This window comes from Mycosarcoma maydis, chromosome 1 (assembly GCF_000328475.2).
Source record: "Mycosarcoma maydis chromosome 1, whole genome shotgun sequence".
NCBI lineage: Eukaryota > Fungi > Basidiomycota > Ustilaginomycetes > Ustilaginales > Mycosarcoma > Mycosarcoma maydis.
Window position 1 is genome coordinate 978,802 of NC_026478.1, and position 22,657 is coordinate 1,001,458.

At 54.6% G+C, this 22,657-nt stretch overlaps 7 protein-coding genes across 7 annotated transcripts; 3 read left to right on the forward strand and 4 right to left on the reverse strand.

The window, feature by feature from the left end:
• Positions 1-161: 161 nt before the first annotated feature.
• Positions 162-2,858, reverse strand: UMAG_00354 (SUMO protease ULP1; the record flags this gene model as incomplete). Its single annotated transcript, XM_011387944.1, has 1 exon — positions 162-2,858. The coding sequence occupies one exon, from the start codon at positions 2,856-2,858 to the stop codon at positions 162-164; it is 2,697 nt and encodes an 898-aa protein (XP_011386246.1).
• A 664-nt stretch (positions 2,859-3,522) lies between these two features.
• Positions 3,523-6,456, forward strand: UMAG_00355 (uncharacterized protein; the record flags this gene model as incomplete). Its single annotated transcript, XM_011387945.1, has 1 exon — positions 3,523-6,456. One exon carries the CDS (start codon positions 3,523-3,525, stop codon positions 6,454-6,456), a length of 2,934 nt encoding a protein of 977 aa, XP_011386247.1.
• A 128-nt stretch (positions 6,457-6,584) lies between these two features.
• UMAG_00356 (uncharacterized protein) lies at positions 6,585-10,562 on the reverse strand (the record flags this gene model as incomplete). Its single annotated transcript, XM_011387946.1, has 1 exon — positions 6,585-10,562. One exon carries the CDS (start codon positions 10,560-10,562, stop codon positions 6,585-6,587), a length of 3,978 nt encoding a protein of 1,325 aa, XP_011386248.1.
• Positions 10,563-12,845: 2,283 nt separating this feature from the next.
• Positions 12,846-13,976, forward strand: UMAG_00357 (uncharacterized protein; the record flags this gene model as incomplete). The annotated part of the gene is made up of 1 exon (XM_011387947.1): positions 12,846-13,976. One exon carries the CDS (start codon positions 12,846-12,848, stop codon positions 13,974-13,976), a length of 1,131 nt encoding a protein of 376 aa, XP_011386249.1.
• A 1,897-nt stretch (positions 13,977-15,873) lies between these two features.
• Positions 15,874-16,329, reverse strand: UMAG_00358 (uncharacterized protein; the record flags this gene model as incomplete). Its single annotated transcript, XM_011387948.1, has 3 exons — positions 15,874-15,921; positions 16,019-16,084; positions 16,216-16,329. 3 exons carry the CDS (start codon positions 16,327-16,329, stop codon positions 15,874-15,876), a joined length of 228 nt encoding a protein of 75 aa, XP_011386250.1.
• Positions 16,330-16,442: 113 nt separating this feature from the next.
• Positions 16,443-17,765, forward strand: UMAG_11349 (uncharacterized protein; the record flags this gene model as incomplete). Its single annotated transcript, XM_011388440.1, has 2 exons — positions 16,443-16,473; positions 17,038-17,765. The coding sequence occupies 2 exons, from the start codon at positions 16,443-16,445 to the stop codon at positions 17,763-17,765; spliced, it is 759 nt and encodes a 252-aa protein (XP_011386742.1).
• Positions 17,766-18,199: 434 nt separating this feature from the next.
• Positions 18,200-22,579, reverse strand: UMAG_00360 (uncharacterized protein; the record flags this gene model as incomplete). The annotated part of the gene is made up of 1 exon (XM_011387949.1): positions 18,200-22,579. The coding sequence occupies one exon, from the start codon at positions 22,577-22,579 to the stop codon at positions 18,200-18,202; it is 4,380 nt and encodes a 1,459-aa protein (XP_011386251.1).
• Between the last annotated feature and the right edge of the window lie 78 nt (positions 22,580-22,657).

Genomic DNA, 22,657 nt, shown 5'->3' on the forward strand with positions numbered 1-22,657 from the left:
CATTGTAAGTAGATGCAGAGACACGCTATCAGACCTAGCATCCATGCAAGAGGAGTCGGATGAAAGGAGAACACCCGTTGTACAATAAGATTATTATAAAGCCATCCACTGTGTCAATTGAACCCAATCTCGGAGCCCTGCTTGGAAGCGGGTCCAGTGCGCTAATCAAGCAACTGCTTGGAGTAAATCTCGTATGCCATACGTCTGCGTAGATACGGCATGTTCTGCTGACCAAAGTTCCACTCGTACTCGTCATCCTCGTCGGTATCATCGGCTTGAGCACCAAGACTCAGCTTACCAGCGCCTTCGTCCAGGCTTTCACCGATCCACGCAATCCGAGGCGCATCGAGTGGTATGCGCGTATGTGGATCGCGACGGCTGATCTGTTCCAACGTCTGGGCTGCAAACACACCGCAGTCGTAGCCATTCTCCTGCTGAGGACTGTCATCGCTAAATAAATCCGTCCAGCCCCGCAGATCGATTTCCTTGTTCTTCTTATCGCGTGCTTCCTCGATGAGATAGGTGCGCATCAGCGTGAAGGCGCTCCTGTTGGGTGTACCGAGCGAGTCGTAGTACTCAAAGCGGTGCTTGCGCATGTTGATAGCGCCGCATACCCAGTGTCGGTTACCGAGGTTGATGGGGAAAAGGATGATATCCTTGGAGAAAATGTCGATGCGACGCGTCCAGCGCTTGACCCCATCAAAGCCTTTGTTCTTCAAGTTTGTCCAGAAGAAGGACGAGAAGAAATGAACGCGCCAAAATGCATCCAACGACTCGTCATACGGACGTTTACATTGGCTTTTGTCGCCCTTGCCGATTGCTTTGTGGGAAATGCGAGGCTCGGCAGGTGCATCCTTGAGCGCTGCCATTGCTTCCATTCGCTTCTTTTCCGCCTCGTTAGCACGGTTGAGGATGAGCGCGCCGTAGAAATTGATGACCTCGTCATTGAGCCACTGCTTGGGGCGCAACTTCTGCACGTCAGTGTCAGAGACGCCTGCACCCGTGATCTCAGACACAACGCCACGTTTGCTAAAGACGCAAGTAGCTGCCTCTTCTCGTTCTGGACCGAGCGTGTCTGGCAGTTGCTTCCTACCAAGGATGCCTCTGAGTCTCCTCAATTTGGCCCTCTGCTCTCTCTTGAGTCTCTCGGCCTCGAGCAGCTTGGCGGGTGGAAGCGGCAGAACCGCAGTCTCGGCATCGCGTTGTCTCTGTCGCAAAAATTTCTGCGTCAGTTGATCGAGAAAGTCGGTCTGAGAGGCCATTTTGGCATTGTCTTCCGCGACGATCTTGTGCACTTTGCGTGCCTTGGCAGCGAGCTCGTAGAACTGCTTGGATGGCAGCAGCGGTTTACGTCGTGATAGGCGAACTTGGTTGATGCGTTCAAGCGCACGTTCGATGTTGCGCTTGACGGAAAGTCGATTGTGCCGTCCGACGACTTGCAAGTGCTGCTTCTCGTAGATCGGAGCACGTTTCCGGTATGCAGAGTCGAGCGCCATGCTTGAACTTGCCGACAAAGAGAGGTTTGACAAGTTGCTGCTGAAGGATGAAGACCGGTCGCGTCCATGAGGCCGCTCGAGTGGGAGTGGCGTGGAGTTTTGCGGCACGCTCCGACGGCTGGGCTGGACGAAGTGACTCTGGCGACCTATGCTGCGAATTGTCTCTGTTGCAGACGTGTCGATAAGCTCAAAGCTGTTGTCTGCTGGTTCAGAGTCGGTCCGAGACTTGGCTTGAGTTGCTTGACGGTATTCGCGCCAAGATTTGTGCGCCATTGGGCCGGCCAGAGATTTTCTCGATTGAACAGGGTTTGACAGCTCTGCAAGTCTGTTTTGAGAGGCCAGAGATGCGAGAGCAACATCTGAGTTGAGGCGCGGCGTAGAGTTGACCAGAGAGATGTCGTTTTCTTTGTCAGGATCCTCGGCAGCGGAGTCGCCATCTTCCGAATCAGACACCAGATCGACAATGGCGGCAGCATTTTGCTCGGTAGCAGCTGCGTCCATCTCGACCTCTGACGGAAGAGCGGCGTCTTGAGCAGCGTGGGAAACTTGCGCACTGGAGGGATGTGACTCTTCTCTGTTGAGCGATCTGGACCAGTCTAAGAGGCCTTCTACGCGCTCGCCAGCTTCGGCAGTCGCAGCGACCTGGATTTTATCTAGGTCTGCATCGGTAGGAACAGGCTGATTTGAGCTGGCAGCATCGTTCTCAGCCGGTTGCTCATATTGTGAGTCTGCGATGGGCATCTCGTCTTGAACGGGCACTTGGTCTGGAGCGGTCGTCCCTGTTGTTTCTGATACGGATGCAAGGTTGGTCGGTTTGGTTGTGATGGTTGCACTGGGCGAAGGAGAGGCATACTGAATTTGCTGTTCAGCCGCTTCTTCCAATGAGGTGGCAGGATCAGTGATCACTGCAGATGCTATTGAGGGTGATGAATCGAGGCAGGTGCGGCCAAGTGGGTCACGAATAGCACCTTCTTGCAAAGCGAGAAGGACCGAGGCATCTTGTTTGGTAGCTGATGCTGTCGATGGAAGAACTTTGGAGGGAGTGAGATCCAGAAAGCCACTCGCAGCGGTCGAAGACGGTGATGCTGTGTCTGAAGTCATAGGGGTGGATGACGCGAGCCGAAGTGGGCCGTACAAGTCTGCTGGTGAGCTGGTCTTTTGACGTTTGCGGGATGGAGAAAAGGCAGAAAAGAAAGTGGAGATGTGCTTTCTCAGCGATTTGGTGGGTTTCGAGCTCGAAGATGCGGTACTGGAAGAGAGCGAGCTTGTTTCGAGCATGCCTGTGTTGGCGAATGAAGACAAAGATGCCCCTGATGTCTGAACCAGCGTATCAAACGCCGAGCGGCCTCGTTTCTGCGGCATCTCGCGCCGCGTTGATAATGCTAATAGTCCTGTGCTGAGGGAGACGGTGGTAGCAGCATTCGTCTCGGAACCTGAACAGCTTGAGCTGGACTAGTCGAAGCAAAGCCTGTATGTGGGTGATCTTACCACCGCTTTCAGCCAAAAGTGCAGAGCGGCGAGGATGCGAGGAGTACGAATGCGCGCTATGAGAAGATGATGATGGTAAGGAGAGTCGAGAAAGTGTAGAAAGCACCAAAGCCGTGCCAAAGCCTTTGCACGTTGGAGAGTGACAAAAACGCCCAACGCCTTACTCACGACTGTAAATGCGGAATTCGGTGGTGCAGTCGGAATTTCAAATCAAATCGCGCTTTGCCCACCGCTTCACGCTTCACGCTTGGTGCTTGGTGCTTGTTCTACGCAGATGTCAAACTCACGACTGCTCTTCGGATTCACGATTCTGTACCAGGAAAGAAAAGAAAAAAAGGGGGAAAAATTCCAACGAGAAAAAAGGCTACAAAAATGTCGTGAGTAAGTGGAGGGAAACTTGAGAATTTGAGCTTCTTCTCGAGTCCAACACTCACTCACTACACTTACGACTCTGACTCACTCTCGACAGCTCTTTCTTACGTGTACAGCTCGACGTTCCTTACCGCCACATATCTAGGAGAAGGGTCATGCTACGATCATGTCGTTTGAACCTCATCAGCAGGATGGTGCGCTGCCGTTCTCCGACGTGACAGGTCTGCTCGCTGCCGCTGCAGGTGCTGAGAAACAGCAAGCCCTCGTGGCCCGCATCTTGGTGCCTCCTGAAGCGATCTCTGCCCCTTCCAGCTCATTCGATCACTTTGCACGCCTTTCGAGCATAGCTACACAGCTTAGGGAGTTCTTTGGCGAGCATACTAGATGCAGTGACCACCTCGATGGCCAAGACTATATTTGGCACAAGGAGCCGCCTTCCATTTCGGTCGTATGTCCTTCCTCATCCTCCCGTGTCTCTACCTCGAGCGCCTCGACGCAGCTACCGCCACATATTCTCTTACATCTGCGCACAGGGGGAGAGTGCATCGAAGACGAATGGTTTGCAACGCATCTTCTGATCCGAGCATCATCGCACTTTGTCCACTATCAATTGTGTATCAATGTGGAAGACGAGGACGGTCAGTTCCTTCTCATTGAAGCTGCAGACTACCTTCCAGAATGGGTTACTCCGGAAGCAGTGGAGAATCGAGTGTGGATTTTCGACGGCCATCTGCATCTGATCTCACCGCACCACAATGACAGGGATGATGCGCCTTTATCGACTTGTCGAGCTGTTGAGCTTGTTAGCGACAGTTGCATCCTGACCCGGGCCTCTGACGACGTCGAAGCAGCTGCCTTTGCTCGAGCTTTCGAGTTCCCGTCTGCTGCCAAACAGCATCATCACCGAACGCTTGCCTACCTGCCACAACGCATCGCAAGAGTGCTTGCGGTCGAACCACAGCTTATAGCCAATTGCGTCACTTCAATACAGTCTCGAGACGTCGTCAGTTGTCGCTCTGCATCCAGACTCGTGCATTTCGCACCACCTTTGCAGGATTCGGTTAGGTCCGCATCGAGCAACGTATCTGTCCACGACAATGACGCCCATGTCGCACTGTATTCGGTGCGAATGACACGCCATCTTTACGCACAGTTACTCTACGACCGCTTCTTCCCACCACGTCAGCTTGGTGTCGATTGGCAGGCAGCCGTGGAGAAATATCGACTTCGACTGCATTCGCTGAATTCTTGTTCGGACTCCAAGGCCAAGGAAAAGATTGAGGATGAAACACAAGTGCAGGCCGAGCTACACCAAGGACGATGGCGCGATCTTGGAGCCAAGATCTGGTGCGGTATGGAAATGTCATACACCGACTCACTCGCACGTCGCGCGAGCACAAAGCCACGCCCCATGGCTTCATCAGCCTCAACGATACCCGCACAAGAGTATCAAGCGCTCATAGAATCACTGAACAAGCTTGGATATTTCCAGGACGAGATCGAGGATAGTGCAAAGTGGAAGCAGCTACAAGCCAAAGCGCTTGCACAGTATTTTGAGCGATCAGAAGTGCAAGTTGGTGGCCAATCCAACAAGCACGACGCTTTGCTCTGCGATACAGTTGATCACATTCTTCAGCAAGCCAGTGCCGACACATCATTGGTCAAGTCGTTACCATCTAATGCTACTCTCGATATGCTCAGAGAGGCAGAGGACGACGACTCTTGGCTGCAGCTCGGTCCAGACGACGTCGATACTATCCTGCACGGCAAACTTGGCTCCTCCAACGACGGCTCGCGCGTTGTCGATGAGCAAGACACGTTTAAGCGTCTAGGAGCGTTCAACAGCAAGATGGCAGAATTCGTCCAAACCAAATCCGACGTGCGCGGCGCTGTGTTTGCGGATGAGGTGGATGCAGACGATTTGCAAGTGGACGATGACGAGCTGTTGTTCGAAGACCTTGACGAGGACGAGCAGGAAGAGAGCATTCGACGCCAGGTGCAGGAGAGGATGCGAACGTGCGGGCATGAAGCCAAGAGACAGCTTGTGGAACGCTTGATTCCACGCATGTCGGAGCACGAGTGGACGCGTAAACCAGCTATGAATGCTCAATCCGGACGCGGTGCTGACGAGCAAAACGAAGGCGCTCACAATTTTCTTGCATCCATTGATCGGATGGCTGCTGAGCGAACTACGGCTACGCGTGCAGCTGCACAGCAAAAGCCGCAAACCACCGTGGCGATGCGTCAAGATAACCACCTTTCTGCGGCTCACGCTGAGCTAAGTCGTCGTCTCGCCTCGCAGTACATGCGTGAGACGTCGATGCTTCTCTCCTCGCATGCGCACCATCAGTTCGACGGGGCTTCCGACTCGGACGACGAAGAGCTGGAGCAGGAAACTTCACCCGAAATCCGACGCCAGCGCGCCGAGGAATACGATATCGATCCTGACGACCTAGTGACAACAGCAGCGGATGCAGCCATGGAGGCCGGTTGGGAGGATATTGGCGAGCCAGCGGAGCTAGACGAAGAGACGGAGGTGGGCAACCTGTTGGAGTATGCCCGAATCAGCCTTGGGCTGACGAAAGAGCAGTATCAGCAAATTCTCGACGAGAGGCAGAGCAAAGGCAAATTTGTACCCGCTACACCGACAGCAAAGAAAGACACGCAGTCAGACGACAAATCTACCACACCAGCTGCATTGAAACTCGACACGTTCGAAGACGTTATGGCTGCCATGGAAGATCGGCTGCATCAGCTACAGACCACTACGCATGACTCTCGTATTACGGAATCCTCAAAACTCGCCCCGAAATCCGAACAAGATCCAGCTGCAGTCAACGATGTTGACCAAGACAAAGAGCTCCTAGCGCACCTTGTCAAGTCTGGTTCAGATCTTCCATCGTCCCTACTCCCACATCTCGGCGACGCCGATCACGCAGACACCATTCAGGCCGAGCAGATGCAAGCCTTTCTGCGCTCGTTCCAAGCTCAGGCATCAACCACCGGTCCGCAGTCCGGCTCTGGACCAGTGGACGTCCTCATGCGTCGATTCGGACTCGGCAGCTTACCCGCTGATCAAGATCCGCACTTCTCCCGATAACACCCTTGTCCAAATCTTGGTTGAATCTCACTCGTTATCACGCATCCACATCCAAGAAACACCAACGAAAAAAAATTATTCAAGAAAACAAAAACCCGAGATCAAGTCACAAGTGGCATCTCTCTGGATCATGAAAAGAGCGAAGACTTGAGCGTGTCCTTTCGATACGGACCGGGGGTCGTGACATCATGCTCGTGCTGATCAGCCACGAAGCCTCGGGGCATCGAGAGCTGCATGCGCGTTCCAAACTCGTCAGCTTGCCAGCTCGTATCGCCATCTGCTGAGCCGGGTAGACGAGCGAGCGATTCCTTCTTGGGCGACTGCAGGATCGAGTTTTCCCTGGGTGGGATGATGATTCTGCTCGACCTTGGCAATCCGCTTGCCTCTATTGGAGAAGCCAGAGTTGTGAAGGGGAGGTGTTCGTCAGAAGTGTGGTCAGCAAGGAGGATATTTTTCGATCTATCACTGTGAGTGGGCGCTAGTGCAGCAGCAGCTTTGAGCATCGCATCGATCCGATCCAGCATACCCTCCGGTAGGAGTGGTACGGGCGACCAGTATCCGCCAGCCGCAAACCCTTTGCCTTGTGGAAACAGGCTGCTGGCTCGACTGACGCCGGATGCATCGGTGCGCGAAGACGTCTCGCTTGTCATTTCTTCGTCTTGAGCGCCGTCCAGTTGTTGACCAGCAATGTCGGCGTTGTTGGATCGGAGATGACAGATTGACGCACTCGACGCGATCGACGAGCGACGTGAACTGGTTGTGGACCCAGGATTGCTCGAAGGCGAATCGCCGTTGACGCTACGCACCGATGGTGTGCCCGTCCCAGTAAAATGGCCTCTTCCAAATCCAAATGCATCACCTGGTGTAACGATGAGCGCATTGCGTCGAGACGGTAGTGCAAAGGGCAGCATCTCGCGGCTATTCAACAGGCCATCCCCCTTTGCTGGCGAGGGTGGAGCGCTTCCACCACCAGCGCCGCCGTCGTCGTGAATGCCCAGAGGCGGTCCAGCGGCAGTCCATGGTGGGACATAGTCCGACATTCCCTTGCCCGGAGCGAAAAGTCCGTCGATCATGGCTTGAGCCGAGCGCGCGATTGACTCTGCCACCGTGAGCGGTTCTTGGTCGTGTCCACGTGACAGCTTTGCCGTGCCGTTGCTGTTGATGCTGACATCACCTTGCTCTCCGAGACCAATTGGAAGCATGCCATTGTCATCATCCTCAATCTCGTCATCGTCGTCATCTTGATCGTCTTGCCTACCATTCTCCTGATCCAAGGACTGGGATTTCGACTCAGGGTTCGAATAATCCTCCTGCTTTGCTGTCCCCGATCGCTGGTGATGCGAGTTCGGGTTCTTCAACCTCCTCTTGCTGTGCTGAACCGCCCTTGCGTCCAGCCTCGCCTGCCTGGCCTGATCGTCCTGCCTCCTCTTCCAATCGATAATTAGTTGATCCAGATACTGCAAACACTCTTCACTCATCCTCGTCTCGCCCACTTCGTACCGATAATCCTTGACCACCCTCCTCATCTGTACAGGTGTCAACGCTTTCAGCCCTTGCATGGTTAAAATCAGCCCATCGAACTCTTGCAACGAGCTCTGGCACTGCAACCACGAGATGAGCTGCGACAAGGGAGACAGATGCGCATGAACGATTCCGAGCGGTAAGGCGTTGGAACGAGCCCAGTCTTCGATGGCGCTGACATTCATACGGATCTGAATGGCACGAGAACGGCACAAGTAGCGCTTGCGGGAGATAACGCGGTTAAAAAGTTCGCAGCCGACCCAGAAAAAGATCTGAGAGAACGCTTGAATGATGATGGCGGGGTTGATTTCGTAAAACTGCAGCACTTGAAGGGTCGACGAGAGCAAGGAGCTGATGGTTCGAGGCGAGGGAGCGGCGAGAAGGTCGGTTGCAGAGGTGTTGTAGGAGACTTGGCGGATAGCGCGGAACGAGTCGCCGAGACCTCCTTTGCGTGGAGAACTGTCGCTACCGCTGATGCCGCCAGTACGAAATCCGGAATGGCCAATGGTGGAAGAGCCGAAAGAGTTCGATGGACGACCGTTGCCAATGGAAGGGGATGTCGACAGCCACGTTGCTTCTGGTGTAATGCTGCCAGGATTTGGGGACGGGGCATCGTCCCTACGACCATTACCAAAAAGCTGGCTGAGCGAGCCACGATTGTTGGGACTTGAAGCCATGCCCTGCGAAAGCGATCCACCGTGCCCAATCCCTTTGACGCTTCCCGCCAACGTCTTGATGAACTTCCATTCGCCCTCGAAGCGCACCTCTTCGAATCCAGGAATGGCCTCATGATCCAACATGGCTGCATCCAACACCTTATCAATCCTCCGCTCGGCGTCTCGGATGATAAACACAAAGATTTCGTTGAGCAAGTCGGCGAGCAAGCTACGGTACTCTTTGACCGACTTGGAATTGCGCAGCGTCCGATCTTTGTCCATGTAGTAGTAGAGAAGGCAGCAGTTGGAGAGCCAAAAGGCGAGATGGGTCATGTCGGTCGGGTTCGAGTAGATGACACCTTCGATTCGGTCGATTGCGCCGAGGAAGAGCTCTTCCAGTAGATCCTCGTCTTGCAGGCAACAGGCGTATCGGGCGCAGAGAAAGACAACGTTTGCGGGAGCGGCGCGCGATGTCCAGGGAGCGCGGACAGGCTTGATGTTGGTAATCAACAAGTCAAGCAGTGGTTCGAGGTCGGCGGTTCCGAAGACGAGCATCTGGTCGTGGCGGACCCTTTTCCAGTCGAATTCGACCGAGAGAAGATCAGCGCCGACTTCAGCAGCACCACAACCCGAGGCCAGATCTGCATGAGCTGTCTTTGCAGCAGCAGCTCCTCTTCTTCTACGACGCGCAAAGGTGTTGGAGGAACCTGTATGCTCATCGACACCAGAGGCAGACGACGTATCGGCGGTGCTAGGTTCGCCGATCAGCGTGTTCAGGTCGAGTTCGAGGAGAGTGGCGATATCGGCGAGCGCAATCCTGCGAGTATCGCTGAGTTCCTTTTGTCGATTCTTTTGCTCGGCGAGATGGGCTCGCTCGTAGCGTCCGACGAGTCTCCTTTGTGTGAGCTGCGAGCTGGTTCTCGAGTGGCCAGGTCTGAAGGCGCTTGCTGAAGATGATGGTAACGGACTTCGCTGTGGGCGTATCGGGCTGGTGTTGTTGCTCTGACGTTCGCTGTCCGAAGGGGAGGGCTGCTTTTGGCAGTCGGGTGAGGTATCAAGATAGAGACTATTGAGGCGCTGAGCGGCCAATTGCTGGACAGAGATGTATCGCTGATGCTCATAGATGAGATCAGCAATGGCTTCCTGCTCTGTAGAAGCAGGTTTAGCTGAGAGGATCGAGCCGGTCTGATCTGCGCCAATCGGCGTGGAGAAAGCTGCTTCCGGCGCTGCCGACAGGATAAAGTCTTCGCATGTGGTGCCCTTTGTGCTCTTTGCATCGATGTTTGCGCCACGGTCGAGCAAGAAGCTGGTCAGAGGCAAGTTGGAACTGTTGATGGCCCACATAAGAGGAGTCCAGCCGCATGCATCCCTCTCGTCGATCTCTGCACCATTGATTACAAGCATGGTGACGGCATCAATGTGGCCGGCGCATGTGGCTAGCACGACCGGGCCTGTGCCTTCTTCGTCCCGAATCTGATCAAAAGCAATCTTGGGTCTGCCACTGGAGGCTGTGCCGGACTGTGAGATGATCTGCCGCGCTTCAGCTCTCGAGTCAAGGAGCCAGGAGAGCATGTCGGTGTCTCCATTGCTGGCAGCACGCAGCAGCGCCTTGGTCAGTTTGGTGCGTTTGAGTTGAAGATCAAGAGAGGCGGAGCGGGCAATGCGCTTGAGAAGGTCGAGGGATGGGCAAAGTTCCAAGATGGGATCTTGAACCACGCTGAGGTCCAAGTCGGCAGCAGCTGCAGCAGCTGCAGCAGCGGCAGAAGCGGTGGTGGTAGCAGCAGTAGGAATATCAGTTGCAGGAGCCGTCGTATCTTTGTGATGGCTGAGCTCGCTCTGGTGAGACATTGACGCCTGCGGCACAAGGCTGGTTGTAGCTGCCGCTGCCGCTGTCGTTGCCGTTGCCGCTGAGTCATCGAAAGCTGACATGGTCGACGTGATGATGGTTTGCAGAACGGTGTGGCGGAGAAGCAACGGAGCTGTTCTATCGAGTTTGGATCATATTGAGCTGATGCGGGAATTTGAGAGGGGTGCTTGTACAAGCGCTACTCGGTTAAAGGCGCTAGCAAGGGCCACTTGACGAAAGCGATGGCGAGGTTGATCAAGTCGATGAAAGACGGATAGGGCGGAATGAAACCTGGCAGATACACGGTCCAAAGGAGCTTAACCCGCTGTGTGATAGGGCCTGCGATGGTACACATAACGTGTGAATCACGAATGGCAGCAAACACGGGAAACACTCACGATTCACGATTCACGAATCATGATTATTGACGCAAGGCCGTGGACGATTTTGGGTTTGGGATGTGTTGTTCTCTCCTCCGAGCTGCACTCACGAGCGTGACTTGCAGCAGCAGCAGCAACAGCAACAGCACAACAACTCACGCAGAGACACGACGGTCCGCGCTGATTCACGATTTGTCCAGTCTGTTGGTTTGAGGCGGCATCTAAACGCTCGCCAAATTCCTCAAGGGTAAACTTGGATCGCCGATCAGATGGAAATATCACCGATCTGACAGATTGGAGACTGAGGAAAGGACAAAAACAAAAAAAAAAAAAACAAAAAAAGAGGAAAAGAACAGCGGTCTTCACGACCCTTCCGCTATCAAAACAGAAGGATGGACGAGCCTCTTCTTCTTTCTCTCTTCCACCAAGGGTCTGGAGGTGACGGTTGGTGACTATGGCGTTCCTTCCTGTCCCTCTACGCCTCGTTTCTTGTGGAAGCGAGGACGGAAGACAAAGGCCCTCAGATGGATTCGTTTTCAAAGCGAAGGCTGACTATTTGAGTGTGCCCCGTCTCTGTGCATTCTTTGATAGAGTGCCAGCAATAGTCGAGGGTACAATTGTGTTCAGCCACATTCTTCCCTCCCCTCCAGCATTCACGATTGTATCCGGGCGGTAACGGTGGCCAGCATCGTTCGATGGACCGGATCATACTCCCTGTAGCTAGCTGTCGTGACTCGTTAAGGGTCGAATCAATCATTCACACGCCTCTCTTTATGGATTTTCGAGTGAGCGGCCGAAAAATCTGATCTTGACTGTACATATGCGCTCTGATCCTTGGTACAGACACCTGGATTTGAGAAGCTGACATGCACAACGGGATGCGTCGGGACCAAAATGGGAGTTAGTGTGCGATCTTTGGTTTTACGATTGAACCGTATTTGTATGCTACCATGTGATTCACGATTTGGACCTGTGCCAAGGAAAGGAGGAACGCTGAGCATTCACGATTCGCGATGATTCACAAGTTTGTGATAACTTTGTTCTGTCTCACTCACGGCTGAGAAGTGATACTTGTGAGTGTGTCGCTGTGACTGTTGCTACGCGTGTCTGTGTCTGTGTTGCTGTTGCTGTTTGACTGGTGTTGATCTTTTTGGTTGGACTCACGATTGACGACTTGTGCCTGGATGCGTGATTCACGATTGGTGATTTACGATTGGTGATTTTGGCTCTGTTGTGCTTTGGCTTCGGCCGTGAGCGTCTCAAGACGCGAGAGATTCATGATAATTAAGTCGTGACTTAACTTGGGTGATTCGTGATTGCCAGCCAAGCCGAAGATGAACAATTTTCGGGGTTGGCTCGCTTGGCCTGCCGAAACTGGCTATGCGTTAAGTATGCAAAGTGTCAGCTCAGACGCTTGGCTGCCTGCACTCCTGTCTACTGTACTGTACAGGTACAGTCACGAGTTCAGCAGCTGGACCCCCTCCTCTTGATCATCATCACCATTCCCTTGTTCACTACCAGCGCAGCCCACTGTCTCCATCCTCACCCACTTCCTCTCTCGAATTTTGCTGTACCTTCTCTACATCGTTTCACACTCGCTCATCTCCGTGTTTTTGCCCAACTGCCACGTTCATTATTTTGGTCCCACATCTGTCTATCCAACCGACTCTCGCCCCACAATTGCGCATTTCTCACTCAACACACACACGACCACAATCTCACCTGGCACAAAGTTACCTCTACGACACTGCCACAACTTTATCGGGCGGATTCGGCTTCATTTGCCTCAAATCGGTCTCTAGAATCTGATCGTTCTCTACCAAGATTGTCACAGTGGCTGGTCCAACTTGTCAATTTTGGAGACGCACATATTCCCGGGCCTTCACCATTCGTCTCGTCCTTGTCGCTTTGGTCGATACCAGGTCTGTCGACTAGCTTTCATCATCATCGCTCCTTCATCAATCGCATCAGAGCACCGTGCCGGCCATGGGCTTACCTAGACAGCCAACCGTCTCGAGCCGACAAAGGTCATACGCATATCCACCACCAGCAAGAGGCATCAGCAAACTTTGGGCGTGGATCCCTGACTCATGGGCATGTCGTCTCTTTCTGCTCATCACGCTAGCCGAAGCATCGATCAACATTGCGATTGAGAGCGTCCTGTTTGCTCGCTACCAATTTCATCGCAAGACTCACGCATCATTGGATGACGAATCCAAGTCGAGAGCGCTTCCGGTGTTCGTCATTGTCTTTTCGCTAGCGCACATCTACCAGTTTTTTCTCGCCATCGATGCGGTGATCAACAGGAATACGATTCTTGTCATCGGCGCCATCATCTTTAATGCATGCTTCCTGGTTTACTCGCTCATCCAGATCTCGGAAATCCGTTCGGTGCTCGGCGATGGTGTTGCACAGGGCTCTTCACAGACGGTGCCGGTGCAGGTCTTGACGGGCGCCATCCCGATCGTGATCGCGATTGCCGAGATTTCGTTTGTGGTTCTAGGATGGAAGCTATGGAAGGAGTTTGGCTGGCAGATCTACAAAAAGATCGGAGCCGACCGGAGCCTCAAGCGTGGCTACCTACACTACCAAATTTATGTGGCGCTGCTCAAGTTTGACTTTTTCATTTTCATCGCCTACTGCATCCAGCTGGTTCTGGTGGTCAAGCAGATTGGCTCGGCAGAGCGATGGATCACGATCATTTCCGGACCGTTTTCGCTGCTCATCCTCGTGTTCGCCTGGTACTCGGTACGCAAGGAGCTCAAGTGGGGCATGCTCGCGTTCCTGGTGGGACTGACGGGAGCGATGGTGTACTTTGTGTACAAGCTCTTCCGTATCTGGCAGCTCAAGGACACGCTGTACAAGGAAGTGTACAAGAGTCTGACCGTGTTCTCGACACTTTCGATGCTGTTGCTGCTCATCACGGCGGTCATGACGATCCAGTGCATGCTCAACTTTGATCGAGGTCTCAAGAACGCCATGCGACCACGAAAGGAGCGCACCGCCGCGAACGCCGACAACGGCTACATAGTCGGCTACGATGGCAAGACACTGACGCCTCTGGGCGATGGAAGCACGAGCGTGCTCCATCTGCAGCCGCGTTTGAGCTTGGATTGAGCTCGAATCGTCCTGTTGCCGTCTTTGGACTGTACTCGATCGTGAGACTTTTTCTTCTTCTTTGTTTGCCACACTGTCATGGGTTCCCTCTCTACTGTATTTCTGTACCTTTTCATCTCTAGCACAGCACACTCTCTTGCTGAACAATACGACTGTCTTTGCAGCTCATCCTAGGTGCGCCTGCCGAGGAGCGACATCGATTGATGTGAGCCCTGCAGCCGTGTCGGAATATTTACCGACAGCGGCATCGAATCCACACACTGCGATCTGTCAAGCGTCGTGGGTTTAGCGCTTGGGCGGAGGAGTGAAACTGGCAAGGTTGGCATCACGCATCGGGAGATCGGATGAGAGACCGATCTGTCCACGATGAAGAAGGAAAGGCATGGCGAATCGTCAACTCGTGACTAGTGAGACACGCTGAGAGCCAAGTGCGGTTCGTCGCACGAGCGATCGCGTCGAGGTCGGCGATGCACCGAGCAAACCGATCAGTCGATCGTTGGTTCCCGATCCGCCGCAGATGTGCAAGGTCGAGCCACACCGTCGTGGAGCGCTCCACGCTTCACTGCTTTGCAAGTTCGCATAGCATAGCAACGTGAGAGGGTGCAAAGCTCAATCAACTCTGATGAACATGACGGGCGTAGGGTGCATACACGCCGAAACTCGAGGCGTGGTCTGCACCATGATGTGGTGACGTTGATCGCACATGCTATCGAGCGTACAATGACGTCGTGTTGGAGACCAACTGGAAGGCAAGATAGCTTGGTCGTGTAAGACAGGGTAAAGGAAATCCAAATTTACAGTACATTTACGACGCGAGTTGCTTGGTGCTTTCTGTTGGCGGTTGTGTTGGATAGAAATTCGATTCGTGATTTGGCAATGAGCTATTTGTCCATAGGGGCTATCAGTCGTACGTGTTAACAGTGATTCACAAACACAGCAACGACAGCGACCAAGCTTGACATGAAAGCGAGGTTGAGAGAAGGGCAACGCTTGCTCGCAGACGAACCATGAAATCACAGATGAATGTCAGGTTGCACAGCCGACGCACCATTGCATGTGGATTGTGGTGCTTGTGAACCATCGGTTGGACAGCGTCATCTTGAGCAGTGCGTGAATCACGAATCTGAATGTCGCCTTGACGGAACGCGTCCAAATGCAGATTTTTCTGTGCGTCCATCATGAATTGTGAATCACGAATAACTTAACTAGTCATAACTTAAGTGAACACATTCACGATTCGTGCTTTTTCTTGGATTTTGAACGAATCGTGAGCGAATGTGCCGAGTCGTGAGGGTCGGTCACGCAAAAATACGACTCAAACTTGGAGGTAGCTTGTCAATTACGGCTGTGCTTGTGCGACCGAAAGCGAGGTACGATTGTGCGAGCCTTTCACGTCGCTTGGTGTGAGTGCAGCATGTGCAGCAGCATCATCATCATCCACGATCATCATTCATCATTCACGATTCTCATTCGAAAGACAGGCCTGAAACGTCACTCGACTGCTCTTATGCTTGATGCCATTTTCGGAATAACTGCACCAGTGTTGCTCTGAGGCCTCCCCGTCGTCTGCCCCACGTTCTGACCTCCGCCTCCTGTCTTGTATTGTTCAACGCTGGTCCAGTGCCGCGTCTCTGCCCTGTTTGTATAGATAGATGCATCAAATCAAACTCCGCTACGCTTGCTGCTTGGCTCGCTTGGTTTCGAGGATCTACAAGCACGACTCGCTTGCTCTACTTTCCTCTGGAATTTCGGCTCGAATTTCTTCGTCATAGCCCCTCCACGATCAAGCCAAGCCAAGCCCAAGTCAAGTTCACGCCAACGCCATCCACTTGAAGCTGACGCCCAATTTCTGCGAGCCCTCCTCTGATTCAGAAGCGGCAGCCAGTCTAGATTTCTCTTATTTGTGAATCATGTGCGACTCGCTTTCATGGTCCTGGTCCTGGTCCTGTTCGCAAAGCAGAGCAAAACGATGTTCGTGACTCTCCCATGTTGCTTGGTTTTACCGCTCTGTCGCTGCTGTCCTGCCGTTACGCACGTCACACCTTGTTTTCGAGCAGGTCCGTCTCGCTCACTCGCTCACTCGCTTGCTCGCTCAATTCGAGCACCGCCTGCAAACCTGAGCCATGAATGACATATTGCCCGTGGATGCATAGAAACACAGCTTTCCGCATCGCATAGATCGTCATCAACCACGAATCTCTCTCTGCCTCTGCTCGCCAGCCGCGCTCTTTCGCCTTACATCCAGTGTCAATAAAACTCTGTCAACTCTATCCTCACACTTTGGTTTGTTATCCTCTCGTTTGCAACATCCCTCTTCACCACCGTCCATCCCTTGGCCCCCACGCATCGCCATCCTATTTTCCCGACTCGTCGACGCCAAATCTCGCAACTCCATCGCAAGACTAGCGCATTCATACCCAACGATACCCTATCACTCGCTTGATTCAATTCGACAGATCGCCCAAGATGGTCTTCAGAGGTTTTTGCGTAGGAATCGGTAAGTGTCAAAATCCATGCGAGACGATCCGTGCTCATTACGAGAGGATCAAGGGTGAACCGAAGACGGTGAACCGAAGACGGAAGTGCTTCCTAATGCACCTGCATAGACACAAGGCGACAGAAACGACAACATCAGACGATGCGCCGCCCAGAGCTCGAGTCGAGCTCGAGTCGAGCTCGCTCGTCACCTTGACAGCTGCTGCCCCTCGCTGATTCGATTGCTTGCCAAGGACGGACGCTCAGAACCAATTGTTGACAGATAGGAGGTAGCCAGGTCACAGGGTTGTGGGTTCAGGGCTGCAGTCGACCGTGCAGCCAGGGGTCTACTTGCACGCGCGTGCTCGTATACTTTCTACATTGACAGTATAAAGGTGGTTTTTGGAACAAGCATACTGACTTGAAAATATCTGCCCTTCTGTCCTCGTTCGGCTCGTCGTTACTGGTGCTGGTGTCGCTTGACACTTGTACGGAAATATGCCCTCGCCTTCGTACCGCCGCGTCAACACGTGCAACTATGCACGACACCTTTGGTACTCGTTTGGGCTGTTCATGATCCACGTAGGCGAGTTCCTCACTTTTGCCGCTGTGGTGCTTTGCGTGTTTGCAAACATCGGTCAGCTGACCAACAACATTGTCACGCGCAACATCCGGTACGTCTCGGTGGACACTTCGGGGCTTGGTGATGCTCTCTCGCGCAGCGGTCGATCGGTGAGCAACCTGTACGCGTCGAGTGCATCCTCGCCGGTCGGTCAGGGCAACGGTTTGAAGCAAGACTACCAATGGGGTCTGTACAGCTACTGTGCTGGCCAAGAATCGGGCTCGCAACGAGCTTGCAGCGAGCGCAGCTTTGGGTTTGAATTCGTGCCCGTGGAAGCTATCCTTGCGGATGCTCCTCAGGATGCGCGTCAGCCGATCCGCGAGCTATTGCCTGAGGGCACGTTCAGTAACTCCAAGTACCTCGGTGACTACTCTAAGCCGGCCATGTACCTGATCTTTATCGGATCGTGCTTGGCTGCGCTCGCATGGATCTCGGGACTGGTCTCGCACCGATTCGCATTTCTCGGCGCCGCGTTCCTTTCGCTTCTGTCCGCACTCACTCTGGGTGTAGGTGCTGCTCTACTGACCGCTATTTACGTCAAGGCCAAGGACTCGATCAACAACGCTCAGTACGGTATTGTGCTTAACTACGGCAACGCTCTCTGGCTCACCTGGGCCGCTTTTGTCGCTGTGGCGCTCTCGATCGTCCCCTACATCATCTCGTGCTGCACTGGCCGATCCGACGACTACTAACCCTTTTCGTCCCCACACCCGACCAACTTGCTCCGCGTTCCAATCCCTACATCCTTTCTCCACAATTCGCGCTTGTCTCTTGCTTTGAATTCCCTGCTCCACCGCCATCCAACGCGGCGTGCATGCCTCTCTTCCTACTTTGTTCGCCGCTGTAGCCTGTCCCACGTTCATACCCGACCCAACTACAGCCGCTTTTCCACAGACCTGTTCTCTGCGCCGAACCCCGCTTCGTGCGCCTTTCGGTCCATTCGATGTTATCACGTATCATTTTCAATAACGAGCTGATTCACGATTGCAAACGTCTGCCATTGACATGCACACTAGATGAGACGATCGCCAATCACAACGTGTTCAATAACGAGCTGATTCACTGCAAACGTTTGCGATTGACACGTACGCTGTGATACATACAGCGTGACACGCTCAAGACGCGGTTAGTCGAACCAGGCTGAGGAGGGACGCGGCGTTTTCGGGCTGACTGCTCTGTGGACTAGGAGCGCTAGGTCGTTGAGGACCCAAGCTAGGACGATGTTGTTGAAGAAGACGCCGGATTTTGCGAGTTTGGCGAGGATCGACGAGCGCAGTGTGGATGGTAGCGCTGAGTAGGCGGTACGGTTTGTGTGTGCTTGTCCGATAGCAGATGTGGGCGAAGCAAGAGGCTGATCAGCGTTTGTGCGCGTTGCTACAGTAGCATTGGCGAGAGCTTCTACCGAGCCGTCAGCGACAAGCAACCAGCGCAGATGCGTTTCCAACACGCCCGCTTTGGCAAACAGCTTGACAAGCGCATCCACATATACCCCCATACTGCTCGAATCCAACGTCTTGGCCTGACCCGCTCCGCCCGTCATCCGATCCAAGCCGCGCGTGAACCTGCTCCCAAACCCACTTGTAAACTTGCTCTTGGCGCCCACCAACGCTTCCCTACCAGCCGCCTCCAAAAACGGCAGCTTCTTGCACAGGTTGCCCTGCACCTCTACAAGTACCACCTCCCACTCATCCAGACACTTGACAAATCGGCTCGCATTCGACGTCTCCAATCCAGCCCCACTTCCCAGCGGCATCAACAATGCCTCGCCCACCTTTTCCACCGTCTCGAGCGCGCTCAATAGCACCTCGATCGCCCTCACTTTTGTCTCGACGGAAACCAGCTTCACACCCGCTTGGCGCCACATGTCACGCGACACATAGAGCCGCTCCGTGATTTGCGCTCCTGACACAATCGAAAGCCGAAGTTGATCCATGACGCAGAACGGTCGCAGCAGCGGATGCGCCGCCACGCGAATCGACGCTGAAAGCGCCCGTCCCGTATGGATCCCCGACGCGTACGATGGCGCACCCGCAGCAAGCGACGGTAGACCTGACGGGAAAATGTCAGTGATCAGCAATCCGTCCGTCGCCATGTCATCGCGCTTATCTGCTCCCGCCAGCCCATCCACCAACAACGGCTTCGGCAACGGCATAGCTAGCGTCGAGATCGATATGTCGCCCACATTGGTCGTGGAAAACGAAGCATCCGCTCCGCCTACCTTTCCCGCCGCGTGCGTATCGACAACCCTTTTCAGTTCGAGCGCAGACAACGTCCTCGCGAGATCAGGCACGGGCGGCGGCAGGTGATGCCCATTTGCTCCACCCCCGAGCGTTGCAGGCAGCGCCCCACCCGAAGCGCTGGCGTTGGCCGACACGAATGCCGTCGGAATGGATGGCCTCCGTGATCCCGGCTGCGAAGTTGATCTCTGCCGGCTCATCGATTTCGCGTCAACATCCTCCATCAAACTGAGCTCCTCTAACTCGTCCGACAAGCCCTGCATCACTCTCTCGCCAACTTGACTGTTCTTGCGACGCTGACTGATGGTGCCAGCTGACGTTGACGCGCTCACCAGCGCAGAAGCCGTCGACGCGCGCGGCCGGTTCGAGCCCGGCCTAATCGTAATAGTCGAGTTGGTCTGGACATCCAAAGGCGTGTTATGGTCCGCTTGCGGCTCGACCGAGATCGAGTCCGCGGACCCTGGTCGACCCGTCGGGATGGCCGGCACAGCTGCGCCATTTTCGTTGGCTGCATCCTCCTTCTTGCTAACCCCGAGCGAGGGCATCGACGCTTTCTGGCGCAGCAAGGGCCCTTTGAAGCTGAGAGCACGAGCTCGTTGTGCCAAATTCATCTTGACCGGTTTCTCCACCGGACGCTCCGCAGCGGCTGCCGCAAGCTCAAGAGGTATTCTGGGCACCGATGTCATGGACACATTTCGCTGTCGCACAAACGATCCAGCAGGACTGACGACGCTCGAGGCACGATCCGCAAGCGGAACCACACGAGTGGCTTCAGCTGGAGCGTCAAAGTATGGCGTCGATGGAGTGCGCACCTCGTCGTCCAAGCCAAACACGCGGGGCGGCAAATTGGATGCTTTCAAGCGTGAGGTCGTCGTCGAACTCTTGTAAGAGCTATCCGAGTCGGACCTGCCGTGCTGCTGCGTCAGCGCATCTTCTTCGCGCACCCGCGTTGAGGCATCCCGAAGCGCTTCCTTTTTAGGTGACGACGACGCCATTCTGTCTGCGGCACTTGGAACAGGATCGTCGACTGAGACGCGTGACGTCTCTTCAGCGATGACAGGAGGCGGCAAACGGTAGCCTTGCGCTTCCTGCTCGTCGGCGATCGAGAGCGAGACAGAAGCATGGCTGCGGTGCGATTCTCTCGAGCCTGGTCTTGCAAATTCACCGACAGGTCGGCGCGGAGACGTGTTCGAGGCAGGAGAAAGTGGTGACAGAGGAGCATTGGGCATTGGCGGTGATCCGGGGAAAGGATGTTGCGACCTTGTCAAAGGCGCTGCATTGACGTTAGGTGGAGGCGAAGTTGCAGCAAATGCGGTGCCCACAGGTGTCAGTGAAAGGAAGCTCTGCGTATCGTCTCGAGGTGAGCGCTGCATGTTGGCGTCCAAAAGATCATCTTTCGTCCTTGGCGTTATTTCAGCTGGATCCTCCTGGCTGTGAACGCGCACACGATCGAGCCAATCCGGCTTGGTGGATGCCAGTTGCTGATTGCTGCTGAAGCTCGTGTCGGTTGTCTCGTCGTGGCCGTCCGGTTCGGGCGAGTAGATCATCGAGAGCAAACGGATACGATCGGCATAAGTGTCGTGGATGACCCGCAAGCGTCTGCGTTCTTCCTCCCTGCTCGGTCGTGAGCGTTTGCCGTTGCGAGGGGCGATGCGTTCCATGACCTCCTCAAGCAAGCGCACCGCCTGCTTGTAGGCGGCGATGGCTTCGGGCACATTGTTAGCGCTATCGAGCTGGACAGCATTCTGCGCCTTTTGGAGGGCGATGGTGAGGATGTTCTTGCTGCTGAGGGGAGCGCCGTTGGTATTGAGCAGCGAACTAGCGGATGCGCCCGGCATGGCACCGAGCGCGGCAATCGCCGAGTCAGACAAAATGCCACGAGGCGAGGCGCTGCTTCTCTCGCACGAGGTGCGAGCCGAGTGTGCAGCAGACGCGGCCGTCTCATTGGAAGGTTGCGTTGGTTGTGAATCTGACTCTCGAGATGGGTCCATTGCCAGTTCCTGCGAGAGACCCTGCCGGCTGAAGCGATTATGGTAATTTGCGGCGTGCGAGCCAGCTGCCGAAGGTGCGCGCGACGACGCGTTGCTCGAACTTGCGGTAGCTGGCGGGTCGAAGCGACTTGACGCAACACCGACGGCATTGTCTGATTCCACAGAGTGGTCCGCATCTTGGTAGCGACGGGTGGAGGAGGTCGAAGTGTGGGGCGCCGCCACATCATCGATGCCGAGGCCACGGGTGGTGCCGTGGACTGAAGGTTGAAAGCGTTCGTCCGGCTGTTGATGCGCATAATCTGTGCCCTGCAAGCTGCTGCTACGTGTTCCGGCCGTCATTCGATGTGATGCGTTTCGAGACTGGGCGATGAACGCTATCGAGTCATCCTTTTTGTAGGCGAGCCGACCGAGACGACCACCTCGGAATTGCTGTGGGGCGGCGGTAGAAGAAGAAGAAGAAGAAGAAGAAGACGCTCTGAGGATGGAATCCGTGTGTGAGGAGGCAGCGAAAGAGTCCAAGAGGTTTTGTTGTGACGATGGCCGTGCCAAACGCCTTTTGCTGACGGTAGTGTCGCGCATCAGAGAGTTGGCGTCGGAATTTGAAGGGTCGGGTCTGTAATCGAGCATGCCGAGGGCGCTTACGGATCGAGTGGCATCCTGAGATGAGTGTGTGGCGACCAGAGTTTGGGTGGTATCGATTGATGCAGATGCGCCGGGCTGCGAGGCTGGATGGACGTCAACGCTGGCGGCAAAAGCTTTTGAGCGGGTACGCCGACCAAAGAAGCCCGAATCGGCGGAGGAGGCGGTTTCAGTGTGAGCGTGGGTAGTGGAAGAAGAAGAAGCGTTTCTGGCATGGGCGGAATCGTGGCTGGGCAAGGATCTTGCCAAGAGAGCGCCTAAACGGCTGCCGCGGGAGGAAGCTGCTTTAGCGCCAGCTCGTGATGGAGAAGACTGAGGTGACTCGGAAGGAGTGGAAGCATGGCCAGCATCTGAAAGAGCGGCAGTGGCAAGGTCTTGGGAACTGCTAGGGCGTGATCGCAGAAACCGAGACGGTTTGGATGGAGATGCGCGACTGGAGGACGATGGTTTGACAGGGATTTGCGAGTCAAGAGATGCTGGCCCATGGTGCCAAGAGGTGCTCGCATTGGTAGAGAGCGATGGAGCCGCAAAAGAGTTGGCTGGCTGCGGAAGTGCGGGCAAGTCAGGTGCATCGTTGAAAGAGAGAAAGGACGTGTCGCGCCCTGCACGAGGCATCGAGGAAGAAGAGGGTTGCGCCATGACAAGCGGAGAGCTGAGCAGCGGAGTTGGCTAAGCTAGCGAAGGAAAAGGCAGATCATCAGCGCGCGCATGGAGTTG